Source organism: Budorcas taxicolor, chromosome 25 (genome assembly GCF_023091745.1).
Source record: "Budorcas taxicolor isolate Tak-1 chromosome 25, Takin1.1, whole genome shotgun sequence".
In the NCBI taxonomy this organism is placed as follows: Eukaryota; Metazoa; Chordata; class Mammalia; order Artiodactyla; family Bovidae; genus Budorcas; species Budorcas taxicolor.
Window position 1 is genome coordinate 6,528,937 of NC_068934.1, and position 27,606 is coordinate 6,556,542.

General features: G+C 36.4%; 1 protein-coding gene across 1 annotated transcript in view; it reads right to left on the reverse strand.

Moving 5' to 3' along the window:
- Window positions 1-27,606, reverse strand: part of LOC128068851 (Putative N-acetylated-alpha-linked acidic dipeptidase) — a 68,550-nt gene that overhangs the window by 34,598 nt on the left and 6,346 nt on the right. The window contains exons 3-7 of the mRNA XM_052662087.1: window positions 24,945-25,131; window positions 19,630-19,731; window positions 7,913-8,038; window positions 6,481-6,667; window positions 2,168-2,261 (exon numbers count right to left, since the gene is read on the reverse strand). Coding sequence (XP_052518047.1) covers window positions 2,168-2,261; window positions 6,481-6,667; window positions 7,913-8,038; window positions 19,630-19,731; window positions 24,945-25,131 — 696 coding nt within the window. The remainder of the gene's footprint in view (window positions 1-2,167; window positions 2,262-6,480; window positions 6,668-7,912; window positions 8,039-19,629; window positions 19,732-24,944; window positions 25,132-27,606) is intronic.

Below are 27,606 nucleotides of genomic sequence, written 5' to 3' on the forward strand. Positions count from 1 at the left end.
CCTTCAGAATGGGAGAAAATAATAGCAAATGAAGCAAATGACAAACAATGTCAAAAATATACAAGCAGCTCATGCAGCTCAATACCAGAAAAATAAATTACCCAATTAAAAAATGGCCCATAGAAATAAACAGACATTTCTCCAAAGAAGACATACCGATGGCTAACAAATACATGAAAAGATGCTCAACATCACTCATTATCAGAGAAATGCAAATCAAGACCACAATGAGGTACCATTTCACACTAGTCAGAATGGCTGCAATCCAAAAGTCTACAAGTAATAAATGCTGGAGAGGGTGTGGAGAAAAAGAAACCCTCTTACACTGTTGGTGGGAATGCAAACTAGTACAGCCACTATGGAGAACAGTGTGGAGATTCCTTAAAAAACTGGAAATAAAACTGCCTTATGACCCAGCAATCCCACTACTGGGCATACACACCAAGGAAACCAGGATTGAAAGAGACATGTGTACCAAAATGTTCATTGCAGCAATGTTTATAATATCCAGGACATGGAAGCAACCTAGAAGTCCATCAGCAGACGAATGGATAAGAAAGCTGTAGTACATATACACAATGTAGTATTACTCAGCCATTAAAAAGAATCCATTTGAATCAGTTCTAATGAGGTGGATGAAACTAGAGCCTATTATACAGGGTGAAGTAAGCCAGAAAGAAAAACACCAATACAGTATACTAACACATATATATGGAATTTAGAAAGATGGTAATGATAACCCGGTATGCGAGATAGCAAAAGAGACACAGATGTATAGAACAGTCTTTTGGACTCTGTGGGAGAGGGAGAGGGTGGGATGATTTGGGAGAATGGCATTGAAACATGTATAATATCATATATGAAACAAATCGCCAGTCCTGGTTCAATGCATGATACAGGATGCTGGGGGCTGGTGCACTGGGATGACCCAGAGGGATGGTATAGGGAGGGAGGTGGGAGGGGGGTTCAAGATGGGGAACACGTGTATACCGTGGAGGATTCAAGTGGATGTATGGCAAAACCAATACAATATTATAAAGTAATTAACCTCTAATTAAAATAAATAAGTTTATATTTAAAAAATGTCTACAAACAATAAATGCTGGAGTGGGTGTGGAGCAAAGAGAACCCTCTTACACTGTTGGTGGGAATGCAAACTAGTACAGCCACTATGGAGAACAGTGTGGAGATTCCTTAAAAAACTGGAAACAGAATTGCCATATGACCCAGCAATCCCACTGCTGGGCATACACATAGAGGAAACCAGAAATGAAAGAGAAACATGTACCCCAATGTTCATTGCAGCACTGTTTACAATAGCCAAGACATGGAAGCAATGCAGATGTTCATCAGCAGACGAATGGATAAGAAAGCTGTGGTACATATACACAATGGACTATTACTCAGCTATTAAAAAGAATGCATTTGAGTCAATACTAATGAGTGGATGAAACTAGAGCCTATTATATAGATTGAAGTAAGTCAGAAAGAAAACCACCAATACAGTATATTAATGCATATATCTGGAATTTAGAAGTATGGTAACAATGACCCTATATGCCAGACAGCAAAAGAGACACAGATATAAAGAACAGACTTTTGGACTCTGTGGGAGAAGGTGAGGGTGAGATGATTTGAGAGAATAGCATTGAAACATGTATATTATCATATGTGAAATGGATTGCCAGTCCAGGTTCGATGCATGATACAGGGTGCTCAGGGCTGGTGCACTGGGACAACCCAGAGGGATGGGATGGGGAGAGAGGTGGGAGGGGGCTTCAGGATGGGGAACACATGTACACCCGTGGCTGATCCATGTCAGTGTATGGCAAAAACCTTTGCAATATTGTAATTGGCCTCCAATTAAAATAAATTATTTTTTTTAAAAAACTAAAAAAAAAAAGCACAGTGGATCAAATGATTGTTACAATCCCTGAAGTTGATGATCTAGAAAGACTCACTTTCATGATGGTATTTCACTTTAATATCAGTGTTTAAAGCAAATCCCAGATTAGAATCACTGTTGTATAAAACGGTGATAAAATTATATATTCCACCACCACAGAGAACTTCGGTATGGAATAATGAAGATAAAAGCATGACACCTGAAGAATGTTGGTAAAGAGAATTACTCAAATAGCCATCTGCTTGTTTCTTACAAACTTACTCCAGGAGCTTCTGTGCATCATAGTATCCAATTGGATGAACAGGAATGTTTGGAAGACCGACAGCCTCTGCCATTTCACGTCTATAAGCATATTCTGAAAAAGTTGAACATATTTCTAATAAAAATGGAGTCCCTTTCAAAACATACTTTGTAAATCACACTAACGTGAAAGTCACTGTCACGTCTGACTCTTTGCAACTCCAGGGACTATACAGTCCCTGGAATTCTCCAGGCTAGGATACTGGAGTGGGTAGCCTTTCCCTTCTCCAGGGGATCTTCCCAACCCAAGAATCAAACCCAGATCTCCTACATTGCAGAATTCTTTACCAGCTGAGCCAAATCACACTAAAACACACTTTTAAATTTCATATACTAAAACTGTTAAAATTAAAAAGACAGCATCAAATGTTAACAAAAATGTGCTGCAACTAAAACTCTCATACGTTTCTTCTAAGAGTGTATATACTCTTTACAATCACTTTAAACAACTTCTTTGAAAATTAATGTTATACAGAAAATTATACCCTATGGCACAACAACTACATTCTTAGTATTTACCCAAGAAAGATAGAAACATATGTTCACAGAAAGACCTGCACAAAACTGCTCATAGCGGCTGAATCTCAGTAGCCAATACTGGGAACCATCCTGCTGTTCATAAATAGGAGAATGAATAAGCAATTTATAGAGGAGTCCCATAATAGAATTCTATTCAGCAAGTAAAGGGAAGGAACTATCAACACACACAATGACATGACTAATCTCTACTTGTTATACTGAGTGAATACAGCAAAACAAATGATGAGGAAAGAAATCACATATTTTTCTATGACAAGACAATTAAACTAAGAAGGAAAAAGGATAACATGCTCTGTTTGTGGCAGTCTTTGCAAGTGTGAAATGTGCGTCTGCAGAGTACATTAACCAGACCTTCTCAAAGTAGGATAATATTAACCTCTGAGAAAAATGGATCCTTTCTTATGATGTCAGTATTGACATTTTAAGGTTAATATTTCTTTTTCACACCATATATGGAGTTGTATTGACCAAAGGCTTATTCTATACGTGCATTACTGGATCAAAATATCTTTGGTCAACTTTATGTACAAATCTAATCTGCCAGTATGATGCACAAATTCTTTTGTCAAAAACGGATAAAATTGCATCTCTAACTCCCGACCAGTGGAATAGTCTCAGAGTTTCTGAGAATCTGTTCCCTGGGTTATACTCCTCAGTTTGGCATAAATAACACTCTCTTTTCTTTCTTCTTAGCTTGACTGTTACTTGATTTTCTGTCAACACACAAAAGAACAGATATAATCTGAATCAATTTATATGAAGTTCAAAACCAAACTAATGAATGACAGAAGATATCAGAAAATGGCTGCTTCTAGGGGTGGGGCTATGGTAAAAACTGACCAAAAATGGGCACCAGAGAACTTTCTGAAGTCACAGAAATGTCCTCTATCTTATCTTGAGTGACACAGATACATACTTTTTTAATTTAGTGAATTAATGCTTAAGATCTTTGCACGTTATTACATGTAAACTGTACCTCAAAATAAAAACACACATCCTGTCATTTCTCCAGATTTAAGAAAAAGAAAAGCTATTCTTCCATTTTTTTCTCCAAAATTTCAAATCACAAGAAATTTATTGTTAATGTTCAGCTGCTCAGTCATGTCCAACTCTTTGCGACCCCATGGACTGCAGTATGCCAGGTTTCCCTGTCCTTCACCAACTCCCAGAGCTTGCTCAAACTCATGTCCATTGAGTCAGTGATGCCATCCAATCATCTTGTCCTCTGTCATCCCCTTCTCCTCCTGCGTTTAATCTTTCCCAGCATCAGTCTTTTCCAGTGAGTTGGCTCTTCACATGATATGGCCAAAATATTGGAGCTTCAGCTCTAGCATCAGTCCTTCCAACGAATATTCAAGGTTGATTTCCTGTAGGGTTGACTGGTTTGACTTCCTTTCAGTCCAAGAGACTCTCAAGAGTCTTCTCCAACACTAAAGTTCAAAAGCATCAATTCTTCCACACTCAGCCTTCTTTACTATCCAACTTTCACATCCATTCATGACTAGTGGAAAAACCAGAGCTTTGACTAGACAGACCTTAGTTGGCAAAGTAATATCTCTGCTTTTGAATATGCTGTCTAGGTTGGTCATAGCTTTTCTTCCAAGGAGCAAGCATCTTTTAATTTCATGGCTGCAGTCATCATCTGCAGTGATTTTGGAGCCCAAGAAAATAAAATCTGCCTCTGTTTCCATCTATTTGCCATGAAGGGGTGGGACCAGATGCCATGATCTTAGCTTTTTGAACGTTGAGTTTTAAGTCAGCTGTGTCACTCTCCTCTTTCACCTTCATCAAAAAACTTTTTAGTTCCTCTTTGCTTTCTGCCACTAGGGTGGTGTCATCTGTGTATCTGAGGTTATTGATATTTCTCCCAGAAATTTTGATTCCAACTTGTGCTTCATTTAGTGTGGCATTTTGCATGATGTACTCTGCATATAAGTTAAGTAAGCAAGGTGACAACATACAATCTTGATGTACTCCTTTCCCGATTTGGAACCAGTTTGTTATTCCATGTCTGTTTCCAAATGTTGCTTCTTGACCTGTATACAGGTTTCTCAGGAGGAAGGTAAGGTGGTCTGGTATTCCCATCTCCTTCATAATTTTCCAGTTTGTTGTGATCCACATAGTCAAAGGTTTTAGTGTAGTCAATGAAGCAGAGGTAAATGTTTTTCTGGAATTCTTTTGATGTAGGTGATTGTAAAAGCTAGTCTTTTTATGGCAAAATGACATAATAATACATTACATAGGATTTTTTTAATTTAGAGCAATAATCAAAAGAGGGCAATGAATAGATAAAATAACATTGACAAAATGTATTCATTATCTCTAATTTTTTGTGTCAGAACTATTCCATAATAAAGAGTGGAATTAAAAGAAAAATAAGAAAGAATAGGGCACAAACGGGAATTCAACAAATGGAAGCCTCATAGGGATAACATTTCTACAATATCATCTTTTAAATCTGAGTATAGTAAACAGAAATATTCCAGTTAATCTTATTTTATGTTCATAATTTTAGCTTTGTATAACAAACAGAGCTTAGGAGAAGTTGCATTTTTTACAACTTGGCAATAAAAAGGCTAAGTTAGTAAAGTTCAGATAGACACATGATTTTATCACAGGATAATATGTATTGCTTAAAAAAAACTATGACAATGTACTATGTTCAAAAATTTACAAAGCCAAACACATAAGCTTTAAAGGAGTTTACAATTAGAATCCCAGATGAAAAATAAATATGGAAATACCACCAATACTTTGGTAACCTACTTTATTCAAGTTATAAACCTTTACTAATTTTAAACCACACAAACTAAATGATGATGGAGTTTTATAAATGTCATCAAATAGCTGAGTACATTAAAAATATGCTCCAAGTTCCCTTGTTAATGATCTACTATTATATAGCAGGGCATTTCAGCATAAGACAAATATATGGACTCTGGAGCCAGATAATCTGAATTTGAATCCCCACTCCTCACTTAATGGTGCAATGAACAAGGCAGACTGTTTACTTCTGTCTGGTTTCACATTCCCCCTCTGTCAAGTAGAGATAATAATACAACAAAGTTTATAGGGTCATTAATGCATTTAAAAGCTAGAATTTTGGAAACACTCCTTGAAAGTGATCACTATTGTGTTTACACAGTAATGACACAAGAAGCATTTTCCAGACTCTATATTCAAAATATGCCATTTCATGGATTTATATAATTTGTTTTACTGTCCCTTATCTACAATTAGAAATTTTTTAAAAATGTGAAATCCATTAATTGGGAGAGGGCATTTATTAATACTTGGCAACAAAACATGATCTGATATAAACTAATTTGGCAGCAAGATCTGACTTGAGCAGACAGGAGGCTATTTATATTATTTATGTACCCTCTGCTTAAAATGATTATTCATACATATGTTTTACTGTAAAATATTTACGTGCTTGCTTTCCACATTTTGTCCCAGCCTATGTGAATGTTATGCAGTAAGGTATATGCACCATCTTACTTTTAAATATCTAAAAATGTCTGCATTTCAAAACCTACCAGATGCAATGGTTCCAAATAAGGGATAAGGGACCCAAACCAATAATTTTCTGACTTCAAAACCCTTTAAATTATTTTTAGAGGCAAAGACAGTAAGAAAATGACATACTTTATCCTTTTGTCTAAGGAAATCTTTTGATAAAATCACTTCAAAATGTTAAAAGTTTCTGTGAGGATTGAAGCCTGATCACTCACCATTTGCCGGGTAGCCAGGTGTGAGAGGGTCCCCTGCACCATTAAGATTTAAGATATTTCCACGCTGAACACCACCTCCAGGAAGATTCCAACCATCCGGATAGGCCTCCACCCCAGGAGCAAAGTAATCAGCAGGATCTGAGTACAAAATGATCCCTCTGGCCCCAGCTAGCTGGGCATTTTTAACCTGAAAAACAGTCTTTCTTATTTTAGGTTGGTTATTTGAAATTACACTTAAATAAGTAGCTAAAACTTATCTTCAGTCCTTACCTTTAATCCTTATGCTTACAACAAAGGACATCTCACAGAGAGTTGGTTTTGTCTTTTTCTTATGCAAGCTCTAAGACCTAGTTTCCAGGGCTGGATTAGCCCTTGGAGCAGATTTTTAAAAATGTACATATCAGTGGTAACAGGTACCTGCTGTTGCCTTCCTCTCTAGTCTAGAAGCACAGTAAGCAAGCAGATTTCACAGACTAGATTCCCATTTCTTCTATGGTTGAAAGAGAATATTTTTTATATTAATTTCCCACAAAAGAGGGGAAAAAAAAATCAAGTGCTCTATGCGCTCAGTCACTCCGTCATATCTGATTCCTTGTGACCCCATGGTCTGTACCCACCAGGCGCCTCTGTCCATGGGACTTCTCAGGTAAGAATATTGGAGTGGGCTGCATTTCCTACTCCAAGGGATCTTCCCGACCCAGCAATCAAACTCCTATCTCTGGCATCTCCTGCACCGGCAGGCACAATCTTTATCACTATACTACCTGGGAAGCCCCAGATCAAGTGCTGGTAACTTTCAAAACTGCTGTGTATAGACTGGCTTGTCCCATTACCTCTAACAAAGAATTAACACCAAAATTTAATTTAGTAAATATTTTCAAAGATAATATTTAAAGATACTAAAGACTAACAACAAATCCAATGCATGCTACTTCACAGACCACAGGGACAATGTGTAGGTATGGAAAAACCTGTGCTGTTCTCCTTGAACTTCTACAATGGCCAAATTCCAATGACCCAGTTTAAAACCTGCCTATAAACTAGCCCATGTACCCTCCCTATTAGGCGGGAATGGTAAAGAGTATGGGAAAATCATGGTCATCAAAAAATTGTAAGGATGTGGTTCTACCCATGTAAGATACAATATGAAAAACAGAAAGTGTTAGTCCCTCAGTCATGTCTGACTCTCTGCGACCATATGGGCTGCAGACCACCAGGCTCTTCTGTCCATGGGATTCCCCAGGCAAGAACACTGGAGTGAGCAGCCACTCCCTTCTCCAGGGGATCTTCCTGAGCCTGGGATTGAACCCAGGTCTCCTGCATTGCAGGCAGGTTCTTTACCTGTCCCAGCCACCAGGAAAGCCCAAGATACAATATAACTTTTTATTTTTTATTGGAAAGAAAAACAAAGAGTTATTGTTGTTGTTTTTACCTTATTTCCTCTGAAAATTTTCCCATATCTGGCAATCAGAATCTTCCCAGAGCAATTGATTTTCATGTCCCGCTCCAGTTTAAAGAAGTCTTCAGTTTGTGCATAGTTAACATACACTAGGTCACCCTGTTGAGAACATAGATGACTTAGTACAAGAAAGATTTCATAAAAGAGGTTTCTCAGCATGAAGACTGTTTTGCATTTTTGAAAGAGGAAAGAAGCAAGACGACGTAAGAGGGTCAAAAAAGCCTCTGATAAGAGATTCAAGGGAGAAATGAACTTGAATTGAGAAGGCAATTAGCTGGGTAGAGACTTATTAATTAAATATTGTTTGTTTATGTTAATGTCTCCTCCGTAGTGACTATAAAACTATAGAGAAGCATTCCCCAGGAAAATGCACATAAACATACACACTGTCCTATGCAATTTGGAGGGGGGCAGGTACCCTAAGGTTAAAAAGCCCTTCAAGAGAGCTTTATTGTCTTTGAAGTATATTCACAATGCATCTTCACACAACCAGGTAAGAAATAATTGTCAGGTAACGCCACTACTTTACAAATTTGGCTTCATATCATTATAATGATCACAAGCAAGTCATCTGTAAAATGGCCTGTTAGATTAGATCAGTGTTCTTCATGCACTTTTTTTTTTTGCTTACCTATTTCTTAAAAATTAATTTTGAAAAACAATGTATCTCTCCTTTATTTTTAGGTTCACATCTGAAATTGTTTGTCATATCTTTAAGTTGCCATAAAGAATGCAATTTCCAGAACATTATAAATATTAACATTTTCAGAAGCAATTTTCCCTCTTTTATTTATATCCAAAATAATTTAAATAATATAATGATTTATTATTCAACATCATTCAACAACATTGTAAAGCCACACTCTTAAGTCTGAATTTTATCATCAAGTTTTCTCCTTGAACTCGTATTTTCCCCCTTGCCTAAAGCATCTTACTATATATACTAAGGTGACAGCAGGGTGTCCTGCCTAGATTCCTCTTCATTGAAGATGTCCTTGCTCCAGAGAAGAAGGCTCTCTGCAGGCCATCTTCAAAGTCAGCCCTTGCTCAAGACCAGCTACACACAGCCACTCTGCTCGAGGTCATGCCCTTCCAGACATGCTCAATGACTGATCTATGTGGAAACAGAAAGATCTGGGCATCTCTGTCCAGTCCAGGGCATTCTGAAGGGCTATTCTGACTCCAGAGCAGCCCACTGGGTCAGTTGAGGCTGTCCTTGAACTGTCATTGACATGCAATTTCTCCCTCTGTCTGTTCCAGCTTCCTTCCCCTCCCTGCCACAGATATTGATCCCAAGAGAACACTCCTTAATTAACATCTAGCATGGCAAATTCCATTTCAGTTTCTGCTGCCTAGAAATCTGGATAATGCTTGTAAATCTTAATCACTGCCAAACCTGCCTTGATTAAGAATGCATGTGTGTAGTGTTTAAAAATATTTATTTCCTATGGTAAGCTGTACATGTTAGGAAAATTCTTCAAGTAACTTACTATTATAATTATTAGCAGTATCAAAGTGAGTCTAAGCATCATTACAAACTTTCATAAACAATGCCTAAGCATAAAATTTTGCTTGAAATACAACTTTCAGTGCCATGGGATGTTAAAACATTTGGTCATGGATCTATGGATGAATAAATTATTTCCAGAATAAGTCAGGACTATCAGTAGTTCTATTCACATTTCTCATTTTTAGACATGTTTTGAGAAATTTTAGGATATGAATGAAAAAAATGTTGTTATGGAATTTTCCCTGAATTATTTTAACTCTTTCCAAGTTAAAACCCCTAAATCTCACACTGATCTGTTATCCAAGTTAATTCTAATGGTATTAGCTGGAAACTCAATTAGACTCATCTTTAATTTTGTTCAACTATAAACCATTTAACTTGACAAATTTATGTCACCTAGCTATTAGAATCTTTTACTAGCATCTCTTTGTTTGGAGGCCTAGAGATTTTTTTTTCTACAACTCAGAGATGTTTCAGGATGGATGAGTGATATCTCTCATTCATAAAATAAGAAATAAATAATTGTAAATCAGGGAGGTGGGAACAGGGGACCAGCAGAGCCTTACCACAGGCTAGTTCTCAATTCCATGAAGAGTCCACTGAGAAACAAATAATGCAACTGTTTTATTTTAGATGATCCTATATCTGCCTTTGGAAAATCTTTACATACCCTTGTGTTTGAAGTCCCCATCCTACACTATTTCTAATATCCTATCCCTGTCTCACACTATTTCTAGTATTCCATCATTTTATTTTGGTTATTGTTTTCCTCTTTGACTATGTCTCATAACATGTGCACTGCAAATTTATAATGTATTGCAATAAGGTTGTTTCCAAGCTGACTCTCGGATTCCTTCCACAAATACGTTGAAGACATATCATTCTAGGAACTGCAGATACAGAGAATCCCTGTCTTTGAAGAAACTTACGTTCATGTGGAAGTCAGAGACAATAAATCATAAAAGTAATAAGCAAATTGTATACAATATTAAAAGGTGATGACTTCTATAGAGAAAAAAAATTAAGTTTAAATATAGTAAGCAAACGGACCTTGTACTCAGTTGCATGCAATTTCAAAAAAAAAAAAAAAAAAGAAGAAAGCTTATTGAGAAAGTGACATTTGAATCTTTGCTTCAGGAAAAGGATTACTTTTAGCTATTATTTTTCTTCCCAAAATTGATGCAAGACTAACAAAGTATTGATGATAGCACTGTATGTCTGGTTTATAATCATTATCCTTCTCTAGAGCACACTTTTACGCCACCTGTGAATACACAGCCATTAACCAATTTCGTTCCAGTGAATTCTGTTTAGCATAAATGTTCTACTTGAAATTTATTCATATTTAATATCACCAACTTTGGGAAAACTGACTACTTCTTTAAATGCCTGTAAATTGTAGCTACCTTTTAATCTGCACATCTCATAAGACAAATTAGGATGCAGAAGGGACAGGAGAAGAAATTAGTTTGAAAATGACAGAAAACTTTGAAAATGAAAACAAGTGTGGGCAGACAAGTCCTCTTGGCACTTCACAAATGCAAGCTGTCATTGCTAGTTAGAAAAAATCTTTGTTTTCAGACAATGACCTTCTTGTAAAATTTACACTGCACAATTGTTCTATAACTGGAAATAATTAACAATGTTGCACTGTTAGAATTTTCCATTTCTTTCAAGCTCCCATCTTCCTGCTCTTGTTAATAGAGATAGAATTGGGACATAAGACCAATGGTTCTCAAAGCATGGTTCCTGAACCCAGAGTCAATACCATCTAGGACCTTACCAGAAACAAACCCTCAGGCTTCACCTAAGATCTAGTGAAATTTAGGGGGTGTGAATCAGAATCTGTGTTTTATAAGCCCTCTAGATTATTGTGATACAAGCTAAGTTCAAGAACCACTGAATTAAACTATAATTACAGACACTGTTGAATTGCTAGTTTCAAATAACCTAAAGCAAAACTTCTCTGATAGCTCAGTTGGTAAAGAACATGCCTGCAACAGGAGACCCCAGTTCAATTCCTGGTTTGGGAAAATCCTCTGGAGAAGGGATAGGCTACCCACTCCCATATTCTTGAGCTTCCCTTGTGGCTCAGCTGGTAAAGAATCCACTTGCAATGTGGGAGACCTGGGTTCGATCCCTGGGTTGGGAAGATCCCATGGAGAAGGGAAAGGCTACCCTCTCCAATATTCTGGCCTGGAGAATTCCATGGACTGTATAGTCCATGGGGTCGCAAAGAGTCGGACACGACTGAGCCACTTTCACTTTCAGAGGATTCAGACGTAGATCCACAGACTGCCTGTGCTTAGTCGCTCAGTTAAGAGCAGGATCCTCTGTCCTTAGGGATTCTCCAGGCAAGAATACTGGAGTGGGCAGCCTTTCCCTTCTCCAGGGAACTTCTCACCCAGGAATCGAACCAGGGTCTCCTGCACTGCAGGCAGATTCTTTACCAGCTGAGCTACCTGAGATCCATAGATGCTCACAGTGAAATATCCTGAGAACACATACAGACATACCTAATTAAAAAACAAACCACTCCACTACCTGGGTTATAGGTAATCCAATGAAACACACCAGCCAGCAAACCAACAGTATTTGAACATACACAAGTTCTTGGAGATTCCCTTGGAGAATCACATGTATCTTCCAGCCTCCCACTAACGTAGAAGAGTTTAAATCTACTTGAAAGAAATGAGTTAATCATCTCTATAATATAATTTTCTTATGAGTAAAATAATTCTGTCATAACTGGACAGTTGCATTTCAAAGAATCAAACTGGACCACTTTCTCACACCATTGAAGAAAAAAATTCAAAACGGATTAAAGAGTTATATGTAAGACCTGAAACAATAAAACATCTAGAAGAAAACATAGGCAGACCACTCTTTGACATCTGTCTTAGCAATATATTTTTTTTTTGGATAGGTCTCATCAGGCAAGGGAAACAACAGCAAAAGTAAACAAATGGGATGACCTCAAGCTAAAAAAGTTTTGCACAACAAAGGGAACTAACTCTTAATACAACTAAAAGGCTGTCTACTGAATGGGAAAATGTATTTGCAAATGATACATCTGATGAGAGGCTAATATCCAAAATATACAAAGAATATAAACAAACAACCCGACTGAAAAAATGGACAGAAAACGGAATAGTCATTTTTCCAAAGAAGACATACAGATCGCCAACAGGCACATGAAAAGATGTTCAACATCATTAACCATCAGGGAAATGAAAACTAAAACCACAATGAGGGACTTACTTTCCAAGCAGTCTAGTGGTTAACACTCTGTGGTTCCACTGAAGGGACACAGGTGTGGTCCCTGGTCAGGGGGGAACTAAGATCCCACATGTTGTGAGGCACAACCAAAAAAAGAAAAAACACAGTGAGATATCACCTTACACCTATCAGAATGGCTATCACCAAAATGACAACAAATAACGTGATGGTGAGGATGCAGAGAAAAGGGAACACTCTGGCACAGTTGGTAGGCTTCCCAGGTGGCTCCATGGTAAAGAATCTGCCTGGCAATGCAGGAAATGCAAGAAAAGATCCCTGGGTCAGGAAGATCCCTCGGAGGAGGAAATGGCAACCCACTCCAGTATTCTTGCCTGGAAAATCCCATAGACAAAGAAGCTTGGCGGGTTACAGTTCATAGGGCCGCCAAGAGTCAGACACAACTGAGGACACACACACACTGGCATGGGCAGTCGCTATGGAAAACAGCATGGTGGGCCCCTCCAAAATTAAAACTAGAACTGCCGTACAATGCAGGAATTCCACTCTTGGGGAATATCCAATCCTGGGGTATTTATCAAAACAAAAACACCAATTCAAAAAGACACATGCAACCCTATGTTCACTGCATCATCATTTACAATAGTCAAGAAATGGAAGCAACTTAAACTCCCATTAAGGAAGACAGATAAAGAAGACGTGGTAAATGTAATCTACAATGTAGTATTACTCAGACATAAGAAGAATGAAACCTTGTCATTTGCATCAACACGGATGGACCTAGAGGGTATTCAGCTGAGTGAAATAAGTCAGAATAAGAAAGACAAATACCTGATAACTTGACTTATATGTGGAATCTAAAAAACACATGAATAAACAAAGCAAAACAGTAACAGTCATAACTACCAACTAAGCTGGTAGTTGCCAAAGGGGAGGGAGTGAAAGGATGAGAGAAATACGTGAGGGAGATTGAAAAGTATAAACTTCCAGTTACAAAATAAAGAAACAGGTATGAAATGTACTGTCTGGAGAATATAATCAGTAACTATTAATATATCATCTTTGTGTAGTGATAGATGGTAACTAGACTCATTGTGGTGATCATTTTGAAATATACAAAAATAATGAATCATGTTGTATAACTGAAACTAATAGAGTGTTATGGGTCAACTGTACTTCAAAAAAAATGCATAGAGATCAGATCTGTGGTTACCAGAGATGGAGGGTGAGGGGTACAGGGTACTGGACAAAGGCAGTTCACAGGTGTAAACTTCCAGTTAGTACTAGACTTGAAATGTACAACATGGTAAATAAAATTAATTCTGCTGTAACTAATATGTGAAAGTTGTCGAGAGTAAATCCTAAGAGTTTTAATCACAAGAAAAAAATTTTTTTCTATTTCTTTGTATCTTTATCACTAAATTTATTGTCATAATTTTGTCATGATGTATGTAAAGTCAACTCATTATGTTGTGTATCTTAAGCTCGTTTAGCTTGTTTAGTTGCTGAGTAGTATCTGACTCTTGTCACCCCATGGACTCTAGCCCGCCAAGCTCCTCTGTCCATGGGATTCTCCAGGCAAGAATACAAGAGTGGGTTGCCACTTCCTTCTGCAGGGGATCTTCCTGATACAGGGATCGAGCCCATGTCTTCTGCATTGCAGGCAAATTCTTCACTACTGAGCCATAGGGGAAGCCCCAAACTTCTATCTTATTGAGATACCAATTATATCTCAGTAAAACTAGAGTCCCTTGGACTGCAAGGAGAGCCAACCAGTCCATTCTGAAGGAGATTAGCCCTGGGATTTCTTTGGAAGGAATGATGCTAAAGCTGAAACTCTAGTACTTAGGCCACCTCATGCGAAGAGTTGACTCATTGGGAAAGACTCTGATGCTGGGAGGGATTGGGGGCAGGAGGAGAAGGGGACAACAGAGGATGAGATGGCTGGATGGCATCACCGACTTGATGGAGGTGAGTTTGAGTGAACTCCGGGAGTTGGTGAGGGACCGGGAGGCCTGGCCTGCTGCGATTCATGGGGTCGCAAAGAGTCAGACATGACTGAGAGACTGAACTGAACTGAAAACTAGAAGAAAACAAATGAAAAAACAACAAGAAACAAAAAACAATGTACAAAAACTAATCGGGGAATTTTCATTGATTATAGAGTAAACCCACAAACTAATGAGCACTTATCTTATAAAACTCTGTCTTCCCAGCCAGAAATATGATCTTCTTTATACGAAATATTGTCACTGCTCAAAAAATTTCACTGTTCTTCAACCAGATCACACTCATTTAATGATTTTTACAATTCATTTTATATTTGAGGGCTATTTTAATACATATTTGTTATATTTTCTGCTATTATATATCATTTTCCTTATATTTAATTGGTAATATCAAGGCTATTTTTAAATAAAGAGTTATTAGTATTTTGGGGATATTCTGACTGTATCACTATAAATAAAGAATGAGGAAATTAAGAAAGACCCAAATTGTGAAAATGTAAAGAGAACACTGGACAATGTCACAATAAAAGAATTCTTTTCAGTAAAAAGCATTATAGACAACATGAACAAATACGAATAAAATTAGAAGCTGTTTGCAATATTTAAACCAATATGGTATGAGTAACTAAAATATTTTAAAAACCACTGAAGTTAGAAAGAAAATGGCCAGAAATTCAACAGGAAAAGATGGCTGGTAATCATTTCACAGCATTAAAAAAAAAAAAACACAAAAACAGAATAGCTAACAAATAAGTGTGCTTAGATATGTATGATCTCATTTTTAATCAAAAATGTGAATCAAAATTAATTAAAACAATAACACAATTCAGTTCAGTTAAGTTGCTCAGTCATACTCAACATTTTGTGACCCAAAGGACTGCAGCACACCAGGCTTCCCTTTCCATCACCAACTGCTGGAGCTTGCTCAAACTCATGTCCACCAAGTCAGTGATGCCATCCAACCATCTCATCCTCTGTTGTACCCTTCTCCTCCTGCCTTCAGTCTTTCCCAGCATCAGAGTTTTTTCCAGTGAGTCAGTTCTTCACATCAGGTGGCCAAAGTATTGGCGTTTCAGCGTCAGCATCAGTCCTTCCAATTAATATTCAGGGTTGACTTCCTTTAGGATTAACTGTTTTGATCTCCTTAGTGTCCAAGGACCCTCAAGAGTCATCTTCTCTAGCATCACAGTTTGAAAGCATCAATTCTTTGGTGCTCTGCTTTCTTTATGGGCCAACTCTCACATCCATACATAACTACTGGAAAAACCATAGCTTTGACTATATGGACCTCTGTCGGCAAAGTGACATCTCTGCTTTTTAACATGCTGTCTAGGTTTGTCATAGCTTTTATTTCAAAGAGCAAGCATCTTTTAATTTCATAGCTACAGTCACCATTTGCAGTGATTTTGGAGCCCAAGAAAATAAAGCCTGTCAGTGTTTCCATTGTTTCCCCCATCTATTTGCCATGAAGTGACTGGGACAAATACCATGATCTTCGTTTTTCGAAAGCTGAGTTTGAAGCCAGCTTTTCACTCTCCTCTTTCACCTTCATGAAGAGGCTCTGTAGTTTCTCTTCACTTTCTGCCATAAGGGTGGTATCATCTGCATATTTGAAGTTATTGATGTTTCTCCCAGCAATCTTGATTCCAGCTTGTGCTTAATCCAGCCTAGCATTTTGTATGATGTACTCTACATAGAAGCTAAATAAGCAGGGTGACAATATAGAGCCTTGACATAACTCCTTTCCCGATTTGGAACCAGTCTGTTGTTCCATGTCCGGTTCTAAGTGTTGCTTCTTGACCTGCATACAGATTTCTCAGGAGGCAAGTAAGGTGGTCTGGCATTTCCATGTCTTTCAGAATTTTCCACAGTGTTTTGTGATCCACACAGTCAAAGGTTTTGATGTAGTCAATGAAACAGAAATAGATGTTTTTCTGGAACTCTCTTGCTTTTTCTATGACCCAACAGATATTGACAACTTGATCTCTGGTTCCTCTGCCTTTTCTAAACCCATTTTGAACATCTGGAAGTTCTCAGTTCACGTACTGTTGATGCCTGGCTTGGAGAATTTTGAGCATTACTTTGCAAGTGTGTGAGATGAGTACAATTGTGCAGTAGTCTGAACATTCTTTGGCATTGTCTTTCTTTGTGATTGGAATGAAAACTGACCTTTTCCAGTCCTGTGGCCACTTCTGAGTTTTCCAAATCTGCTGGCACTTGAGTGCAGCACTTTAACAGCATCATCTTTTAGGATTTGAAATAGCTCAACTGGAATTCCATCACCTCCACTAGCTTTGTTCATAGAATCACAGAAAACTAACCAAGCTAATCACATGGATAATAGCCTTACCTAACTCAATGAAACTACGAGCCATGACATGTAGGGCCACCCAAGATGAATGAGTCATGGTAGAGAGTTCTGACAAAACCTGGGCCACTGGAGAAGGAAATAGCAAACCACTTCAGTATTCTTGCCTTGAGAACCCCAAATTAACAACACAACACAATTAGATAGGCAAAATTTAGAAAGTTATATAACCTCAATTGTTGATGAAAATGTGAGGTAAAAGGAACACTCATATATAGTGCTGCAAGGAGCAATAAACTGCTGCAGTCTGAACTTTGTGAAATGTAGTATTCCTTACAAACTGGCAATCCCACTACTGGTTTACTGTACACAGAGAAACCCTTGCAAGCCCATACAGGGACATGTATGAACGCATGCTCTCCAACACTGTGGTAATTCAGATTTAGAGGCAAACCACATGTTTGCCACTAAGAGAATGGATAAGCTACATGTGGTGTGCACATAAAATGGGGTACTATGCAACAGTAAAAAGTAATGAACCACTCTGACATAAAATAGATTTTTTAAAAATAGCTAATTGAAAATAATCATGGACCAAGACAAAGGTATAATATTATTTGCATATATTCAAAATATACCAATCACTAATAAGCCCATGTTTTTATAAGAATACATACATTCCTAAAAGTATAAATACATTACAGATGGTGGCAGGCTGTAGGGGATGTGGAGAAAAGGAATGGGATTGAAAATAAGGATAAAAGATGAAAGGAAAGAAATTAAATTAGGAATCTTACATGGACCCATGATGGTAATGTGCCTTACCCAGAAGATAAAGTCTGTGTAATTCTAGACACCTGAGATCTAAAATATATTATCTCTTCATTCCTAGTTTCTATATCCTTTATTTCTATGTTATATCAATTATGAAGTAACTACAATGACTGTAAGGAACCTATTTATGTGCAAATTTGGGGGAGAATTTTTCTAATATTGTGCCATTAACTATGATGTTAACTATTCATTTGAAACAAATTTCATACAACTATAGAAAATATTCTAAACCTGTAAGAGTTTTTAAATATGTTAATCAAATGCATTAGAAAATAATAAAAAAGAGTATGTTTTTAAACTTTACATATTAAAAAATATAGCATTGCCTAATATTAAATCATAGGTTTAATAATTAATTAAAAACATAGGTTTATTGCCTATGTTTTTACAATAAACATTAACTGACTGGTGAAGTGTTTTAGTCATTCGGTAGTGTCTGACTCCGCAACCCCTTTGACTGTAGCCTGGCAGGCTCCTCTATCCATGAGATTTTCCATGTAAGAACACTGGAGTGGGCTGCTATTTCCTTGGAGCTTTAAATATCAACTCAGTTCTAAATGTAAATTTTTTACTAGGGATGTTTCTGATAATAGCCAAGTGTCTATCTCTCTATTGAGTGATACTTACCTCAATATTCCAACTTCTTGGAATATCCTAGGTACCTCAAACTCTATATGTCCAAAACTGAACCTGCTGCTGCTGCTAAGTCGCTTCAGTCATGTCCAACTCTGTGCGACCCCATAGACAACAGCCCACCAGGCTCCCCCGTCCCTGGGATTCTCCAGGCAAGAACGCTGGAATGGGTTGCCTTTCCTTCTCCAATGCATGAAAGTAACAAGTGAAGGTGAAGTCGCTCAGTCGTGTCCAACTCTTCGCGACCCCATGGACTGCAGCTACCAGGCTCCTCTGTCCACGGGATTTTCCAGACAAGAGTACTGGAGTGGTTTGTCATCGCCTTCTCCAAAACTCAATCTACCTGATGTCAAATACTATAGCAAGAGAGGTAACATTTTAAAAGACATTAATAAATTATATTCAACTCTTTCAAGTTTAGCTTTCTTATAAAAAAAAACAAAGCACTATCCAAGAATCTGGGGATTTACTGTGAAAACTCAGATAATAAATATGCACACTGCCTTATTACGTAAACCATACAAATTTTCTAAAAAGGATATCTGTATTCTTCATTTGAAAATGGCAACAATTTCAAATTCTCATTCAGGTTCTTTATAAAATTAATCCAAGTCTTACAACGGTAGCAAAATACGTAGTATTTTCATATGGTGGAAAATAATTGGCAATAAAAAAAGAAAATCTATGGATAAGTGCAAAACATGTGAATTTTCACAGGTCCTATACTTACAAATGCTATCAATTCCATTTATATGAATTTCTAGTATAGGCCAAATTAATCAAAAGTGGCCAAAATAAAAACTGGAGAATGAGAATGACTGCCTTGGGAGTATGTGGGGCTGACTGAGAAGGGGCTTAGAAGTACATTCTGAAGTGACAGTAACATTCTATGTGTAGATGGTGCTTTAATTACACAGGTGTATGCATTTGTCAAACAAATGTTCCCTTTGGATATCCCCATCTCAGTGCGGTAAATTTTATCCAAAAAAACACTATGAACACAAAATGTATATTCCTTCTTATTACTAAGACATTCTATTTCTTCAAATTAGAAAAAGATAAATTTGGATTGCATCAAAACCCTCTACAATACCCTTTTAATTATTGCCTGCATGTACAAGGAAGTTCTGTTTGTTATTTTTATCACATGCATTTTTACCTCTGGCATTCCTTGTGGAGAAAAGGCACTAAAGGGTGGCACAACGTCTGAGACATTTTCATATCCTGGAGGAGGTGGTTCAAATAACGATGTGTTGAAAATCTGGAGAAGCAAAACATAACAATCAGAAGCAAGTCAGGTAAAGCTTAATTGCTACAGTCAAGCAAAGAAATATGTATCATCTCTTTCGCCAGCAGAGGGTTAATCAAGACTTTTCATTTTAAAGATGCAAATCAAAGAGCCAGCCCTGTGCTAGAGGGTGTGAGGAGTTCAAGAGGCGAATAAACTACAGACCCTCAGAAGGTCTACAAGCACCAGCTTCTGATTTAGAAGGAAAAGTTCACTTTCCAAATAAAAAAGTAACATCACGTAGTGTTATTAGCTGGAGAAGGCGATGGCAGCCCATCCAGTACTCTTGCCTGGAAAATCCTATGGATGGGGGAGCCTGGAAGGCTGCCGTCCATGGGGTCACTAAGAGCTGGACACGACTGAGAAACTTCACTTTCACTTTTTACTTTCATGCATTGGAGAAGGAAAGGGCAGCCCGCTCCAGTGTTCTTGCCTGGAGAATCCCAGGGACCGGGGAGCCTGGTGAGCTGTTGTCTATGGGGTCGCACAGAGTCAGACACGACTGAAGCGACTTAGCAGCAGCAGCAGCAGCAGTGTTATTAGTCACTTATAAAAATGCTAAGCTAATTACTTATAAACAAATTAAAGGTTAAATTCAATTCTAACCAAACATAATTTTTCAAGTGTATCACTGACACTGTTAAGTGGGAATCAATATTATTTTACTTTCCAAACTACTAAAAGAAATATAATTAATAAAATTAACCATTGCCCCACCCCCAAAAAAGAAGAAAAGAAAAAAAAAAGAGAGAGAGAGAGAGAAAGCAACATTAGGGGGGAAAAAGTAAAAGTAAAAATCATATAAGTATTATTACTGTAAGTCAGTAATAACAATTTTTTTTTATTTTTTAAAAAAGCTTAGTATGTCAGACTAGATAAATTCAACTGTGTACCATTTTACAAGAAGCTACTTAAACATATGATCACAGTAAGTCTGAAAGTAACAATGTAGAAAAAGAAACACTAAACAAATACTGTTTATGTCTAATGGAAGAGCTCCAAACTACAGTAATTGACAGAATTCAAAACGGAAATAAAAATAATCCACCATTATGGTGAGAAAATCTAATATTCCTTTCCTAGGAATTAATAAAAATAGACAAAATGAGAGCACATCAAGGATAAAGGATATTTTAGCCAAACAATTAACAAATTTTAACTAATAAGCAAATATGAAATTATTAAATTCAAAACTGAAAATATTTTTTTCAAATAACAAGAGAACATTTATAACAATTGATGACATAATAGACTGTAAAGAAATGACTGCAAAGGATTAGAGTCATACAAATTACAATTATTTGATCACAATGTAGTTAATCTAGAAAATCAGATTCTGTGAGATCTAGTTGAAGGAGTTCTTAGGAGGAAATGTATGGTTTTAAATACTTATATTAGAAAAGAAGAAAAGCCCAACATCAATAAATTAAGCATTCAATTGAAAATTTACAAAGAACAGCAAAATAGAGACTAGGAAGGTAAAGGGGGAAGTTAAGAAAACAATGTAATACAAATAAATAATATTAAGAGTAGAAAAACAGGCATATCTATAGATCTTGCAAAAAAGATAGTAAGAAAATACTAGGAAGAACTATGCCAATAATAGAAAACTTAGATGAAATGGAAAAATGCATTTAAAAAAATTAAAACTGACATAACAGTGCATTTAAACAAATCTAAGCACTCTCATAACTAAAAAGAAATTGAATCAGTAGCTTAAAATCTTCCATAAATCAAAGTATCAAAACCAAGTGGTTTTCCTTTGATCAGAAATACTAAGAGATTTTTTAAATACAACACAACCTATTTCAGAGATTAAAAACTCATTTTATACGGCAAGTATAATTCAGAAATTATAACTGAATAAGCAAATTGCAGAAATACAGGCCAAACATGTTAGCAATAAATGTATACAGATATGAGTTGAAAACTCTACTACAGACTAATATTATACATTTCAAAATGTAAACCAATCTATCACATCATTTATTATAATTATCATTATGAAAAAGAAAACTTATATGTTCATCTCAAAAGTTATCCAGAAAAAATTTCTGATAAAATTCAATATAAATTCATGGCAAAAAAAAGTCTTAGTGAACTTGAAAAGTGATTTAGTGCATGCTGTGCTAAGTCGATTCAGTTGTCTCCAATCTCTGTGATCCCGTGGACAGAAGAGCATACTGGAGTGGGTTCCCAAGCCCTCCTCCATTGTATCTTCCCGACCTAGGGATCGAACCCACGTCTCTTATGTGTCCTGCATTGGAAAGTGGGTTCTTTACCACTAGTGCCACCTGGAAAGCCTTGAATTAAGGTAACCTGACAAATATCAAAATTAAGGTGAAACATTAAAGACATTCAAGGCAAGGACACCTGCTTTCTTCACTTCCTTTCAATATTAAACTATAGGTCCTGGCCAGTGCAGTAATTTAAAGGTGCTGGGAGAGGGAGAGTGAATCTGAGCTGATACTATACTAAGGCACCAGTTACCTCCTTCAGATGCTAACAGAATCTAAAATGAAACCAAACCAACTACTACTCTTCAAAAAGTCCCACATCTTCCATTTTTCCTGTAATTCTTCTCTGGTCCACATAGAGAACAAACTGAACTGAATCACTGGGGAAAATTCTAAGAAAAACTATGCTAAAGCGCAGTAAAAATCCACCTTGAGACAAAGTCAAAGTCATCACATCACCAAGTCTTTCAGTCAAGGAAGCATTCAAGCTAGTCTCACTTGATTAGCCTTTATGGTAACCTTCAATTTTACAGCATCACTGAGCAGGTGGACTTCACATCAAGTTTATGAGTTATTCCAACAACTGGGAAAAGTTTCTTATGGTCAAGGAAATGACTTTTTTGGGTGACTTCATCAAAGACAGACAATACACCAGTGAGCAATGTTCACTATCCAACATTCACTAACATAGCCTCAAACTATGTATTCTGAGTATAACTAAAATAATTTTGGTTTACAAATTTTTACTTAACTTTTGCAACATAAAAAGGCAATATATATATATATATATATATATATAGTTCAATCTATATGGCACACTGTCCCTACATAAATAAAGAAAAAATAATGCATAATATGTGTTGAAAACATTTCTGGTAGAATCTATAAAATATTAATCATATTTGTTATCTGTGGGAAGGGGAACATGTCTGTGCCATGCAGGGCAGTAAAGTTCGCAGTTTACCTAGCTTGGCTATGAACGGTCAGTCACATTAATTGATCTGGGAGATTGGGACCCAGTAAGAGAGCATCTGTAGTTGGGGCAGAGGGGTGAGAATAGAGCTGACCTGTCATAAGGTCAAAAGAAAATGCTTGAATCTGAAACACAAGCAATACAAGCACATCATTTAAAGAAACAGAAGCAAATATCAAAAGAATCAGCTCAGGGCTGAACAGAGATTCCCTCAGGGAAGAGGGAAATAGGGAAGAAGCAAGGCCCTTTGAAGAACTGTGTGAATATTTATGTACAGATATAACTTAGATAAAAACAAAATTGAATTAATGATATAACTTTCAAAAAAGTTAATAAGCTTTTGGCAGCTAACCCCATTCAGGAAAACCTCCAAAATAAAACTTCTACATTATATGTTTATGTTACGGGACAGGCTTTAGAAATTTCATAAATGCTTATAATAGGAAAAACAAATAATGAAATGGAATAAAAGCAAAGGTAGGGATGCAACTGGGAAGTGAAGAGGAAGAAAAGAGAAGAAAAATGAAAGTTTGTTATTTTCCTCATTGTATACAATCACCAAATTTGAGAAAGCAAATTTGGTTTAATGCATTTTTTTAACCTTAATATATTTTTTTTTAATTTTACAGTGTTGTTTTGGTTTCTGCCATACAACAACGCAAATCAGTCTTAATTACACATGCACGTCATTACAGAGCACCAGACTGGGCTCGCTGTGCTACACAGGGACCTCTCACCAGCTGTCCATCTTAAACCGATAGTGTGTATATGTTGATGCTACTTTCTCCATTTGTCTCACTCTCTCCCTCCCCCACTGTTTCCACGTATTTTTTAATATTACTGGCATTTTACTATGTGATCAAATATTCTTCCTAAATATACTTTTTTAATAATTATATAGATAATGTCACCACTTATAAAAGCTATGGAGTTTTATGGAGTATATTGGTATTCCCCACACCAACCTTAAAAATATTTTTATAATTGTGAAATGGTTTGAGAGTATTTTTAAAAGTTAACCTGTATTAACTACTATAATTTTAAAAGAGTGAATATGTAAAGTTTCAACTCATATTAGGAAATTTACCATGGGATTATATCACTGACTGCAAAATAGCATATTAATCATTAAGAAGAAGCTGACTCATCAGTCAATAAGAGGAGGTGATTAAAAATTTGTATGTACAAAAATCACAGGATATTTTGTGCTGACCAATCAAACTGGATACATTTGAAGCTATATGCAATTTAGAAGCTCCAGAGAAGGGGACTCAAGAAAGCTATCTAGAGGAAAAGGGCTATTTTAGATATGGATATGGTAGCTCTAAGGCAAACAGTGATGAATATATGAGTTATATTTTATGAGCTTTCATATTGAATATACATCATGATATGAAATATCTCAACTACTTGTATCATCTTCTTTTCCAATTATGTGCCCTAAATAGCAAAGAAGACTGTAAGTTTTTAGCATAGATGTAATTCTCTAGTGTTTCTCTCCAAACTCTCTTCTTTCCAAATGCCCACACCCAAGTTCTGGGTACACAGCTGAATACATGATCATAGGAAATATAATCATGAATTACCAATAAAAATCTACTAGCTCAAACAACACATCTCTCTCAATTTCCTAGCATCCTCAAATTGATGCATGATCTTTTATCATCTGAACCAATCAAAAGTGTATCTAATTTAGCTGTAGTTTACTAACATATCATATTTTGTTAGTGAACAATAGTTAAAAAGAAGAAAATAGCAACTGTCATGAAGCATCAATTTCTCAGAATCTTTTCAACATCACATTAAATTCAAACATCATTAAGAAAGAGTTGGCACCAACAGTAAGATCATTAAAGGCATCATTCACAAGTGTCAATACTGATTTCTATCAGTGTTTGGAGATGGCACAGGGCATTCTTTTACAGAAGGCATTTCAAAAGAGAAGATGGGGGAGCTTATTTTTTCTTTCTTTTTACCTCATTTCCATCTTCATCAATTATTGAGATGTAGTTGGGAACAGTCTCATTTGGATAGGACAACAGGACATCATAATGGGCTAACTCAACAGAATCCAGGCCAAATTCTTTCCACTGAGCTTGAATTTCCTTTGCAAGCTGGAAGTTTTGTTCTGTTCCAGCTAAATGTGGTATCCGTGTAAAATTACTGTTGAACAAAAATTGAAAGTGGTTAGAAATTGTTTAGTTAGGCTTTGTCTTAAATCAATAACCAAATAAAGCAGATTTACATTAAAAAAAAAATACTTTTAAATGCTACACCTTAAAAAAGCAAAGTGGTACCATTATCAAGTCAAACAGATTTTAAAGTGTGTTTTAAAATCCTCATGCTCTAACTTGTACTCATTCAAGAGAAAAATCAGAAAAACTGATCTTCATAGAGAATTGGTATGTGTATGCCTGTAGATGATCTCTCCACATGAGATGAAGAAAGTGTTCGTTCTGTTCTTTCCTTAAGACTCAGGCATATTTGAACTTTCATGGAATTATCTATTTATTTTACCTTGTAAAATATAATTGGAAAGTAAAAAATATTTTCAGCCAAAGATCAAGCTGTGACATTCTAAGAACTACTGATAATCACATTTATTTTAAAATAATGAACATTATAGCCAAGTGAGAAAGCTTTTGACTAGCAACCATTTTAAATTGTCTTCTTTAAGAAGTAATTTGGACATATTTACACACGCTCAAACTGAATCTTTTGTACTCCATTCACCATGCATTCTAAGTATAATACTAAAAATCAACAATGATAATTAGTCTGACCAAGAATATCTTTAACAAATAACAAACTATGCGGCTGAAATTTTAGCTACCACAAGTATTTTCAAGAATAGACTAATTTCTCATTTAATATGTGTAGATACTGGGGCTTTTGTTTTAAAATTCTCTTTCTTGGAAATTTGTTGTTTCCTTGAAGATTCAGTTCACTGTTATTTTCAATTTAAGTAGTTTCAAGAAAAAAAAATCCCATATATGACAAAGCATCATGTGTCATGAAATGACATTTATTCATTTCTAGCTTATAAATGTCCTGAGCTTCATGAAATTCTCATTCTAATTATGTAGGTTTTTCTAAACTCAACCTACTTCCATTCTTACAGTGATTAAAAAAAAAAAAATAACAAACATAGCTATAGTCATCCTAATTTCAAGTGCTGAATCAACTGCGTATCTTAAAAATAAATAAGGGAGGAAGAGGAGTCCTGGGATTAATTTTATAATTAGAGTAAAATCATTTAAATTTTTATTTACAAAAACAGTACTACAATTCTCATTCAATAAATATTTAGAAGTTTAAAACCCTACATATGATTTCTAATGTGTATTTGCAAAATACAGTAATGAAAAGAACACAATTTTAAGAGGCAGCTGAGCATCTATGCATTTCCTCATCGACCTGGAAAGAAAACATTACACAGCCAACATGTTGCTCTTTTATTCCCTATTACACAAATCCAAACTGTAACATAACTAAAATAGATGCAAAGTATGTAAATTTCCTGAAGTCATAGCTATAACTCTATTCTTACATGAATGATTCTTACATGAATTGTTACGGGGGGCTTGACCCTGCCCACACAAACACACACACACAGGAGATCATTATCAGATCTAAAACTAAATTCCCCTGCCAAGATCATGATGAACCTCTCTATCCAAAAAGCCTTATTCCTTTTTCTCATTCAGTCTCTATTCCTGTCAGGATTAAGGAGTGTCAAAGAAAAAGGCAGATTGAAGCCAAGTAGTACCTCGAAGGGCCCTCCCAGATACAAAAGCCCCACAGAGCCCCCTGTTTATATTTTGTAGTAAAAGGCTTTAATCTCCTAGGCCTTCCCTGAGTTCCAAAGAGCAGACACAAGCAATTACTATTATGGAAGTGAGCGAATACAGAAATAAAGGAAAAGTGGTAAAGCAAGAAAAGTAATGATAGTTTAAACAATATAACAATCTGATGCATATCTTTGAGCTGTTCTGCAGAAACTGAGAACCCCACATAGCTGGAGTATGGTGACTACGTGCTGACCACAGGACATAGACCTGAGACTACTCAGAACCACAAAGTTGATGATTCAGATTTCTGAAACATCTTCTGGTTACCTCATCACCAACCAATCAGAAGAAAGTCCATGAGCTGCAACCAGCATCTCAAATGTTGTCTTAAAAAACCCTCCCTTTGAAAGCCATCTATGATTTCCGGTCATTTGAGTATGAGGTGTCTGTTCTGCTTGGCACCCTATAATAAACACCGTACTCCTTCACCTCAAGCCAGTGTCAGTAGATTGACTTTGCTGCCCAGCAGGCTAGCAGACCCAAGTTTCATCAGGTAACATGATGAGTGAAATTCCTGGTAAAAGTTTTGTTGTTATCAATTGACATACAACAAGCATACTATGATTAGCATTAGAATCCATTCATTTGGAGAAAAGTTGATCCTAAAAATGACGAATAGGAAAAAAAAGATTTGTTTCCAAGGATAAATAAAATCAATTGGCACAAAATCAGTGTACTGCAGGTTTTGCCACTGTCTTGTTGTATGATCCTGGCCATGTCTTAAATTTCTCATTCATTGTGCGTGCTTAGCAGCTCAGTCATGTCTGACTCTTTAAGACCCCCATGG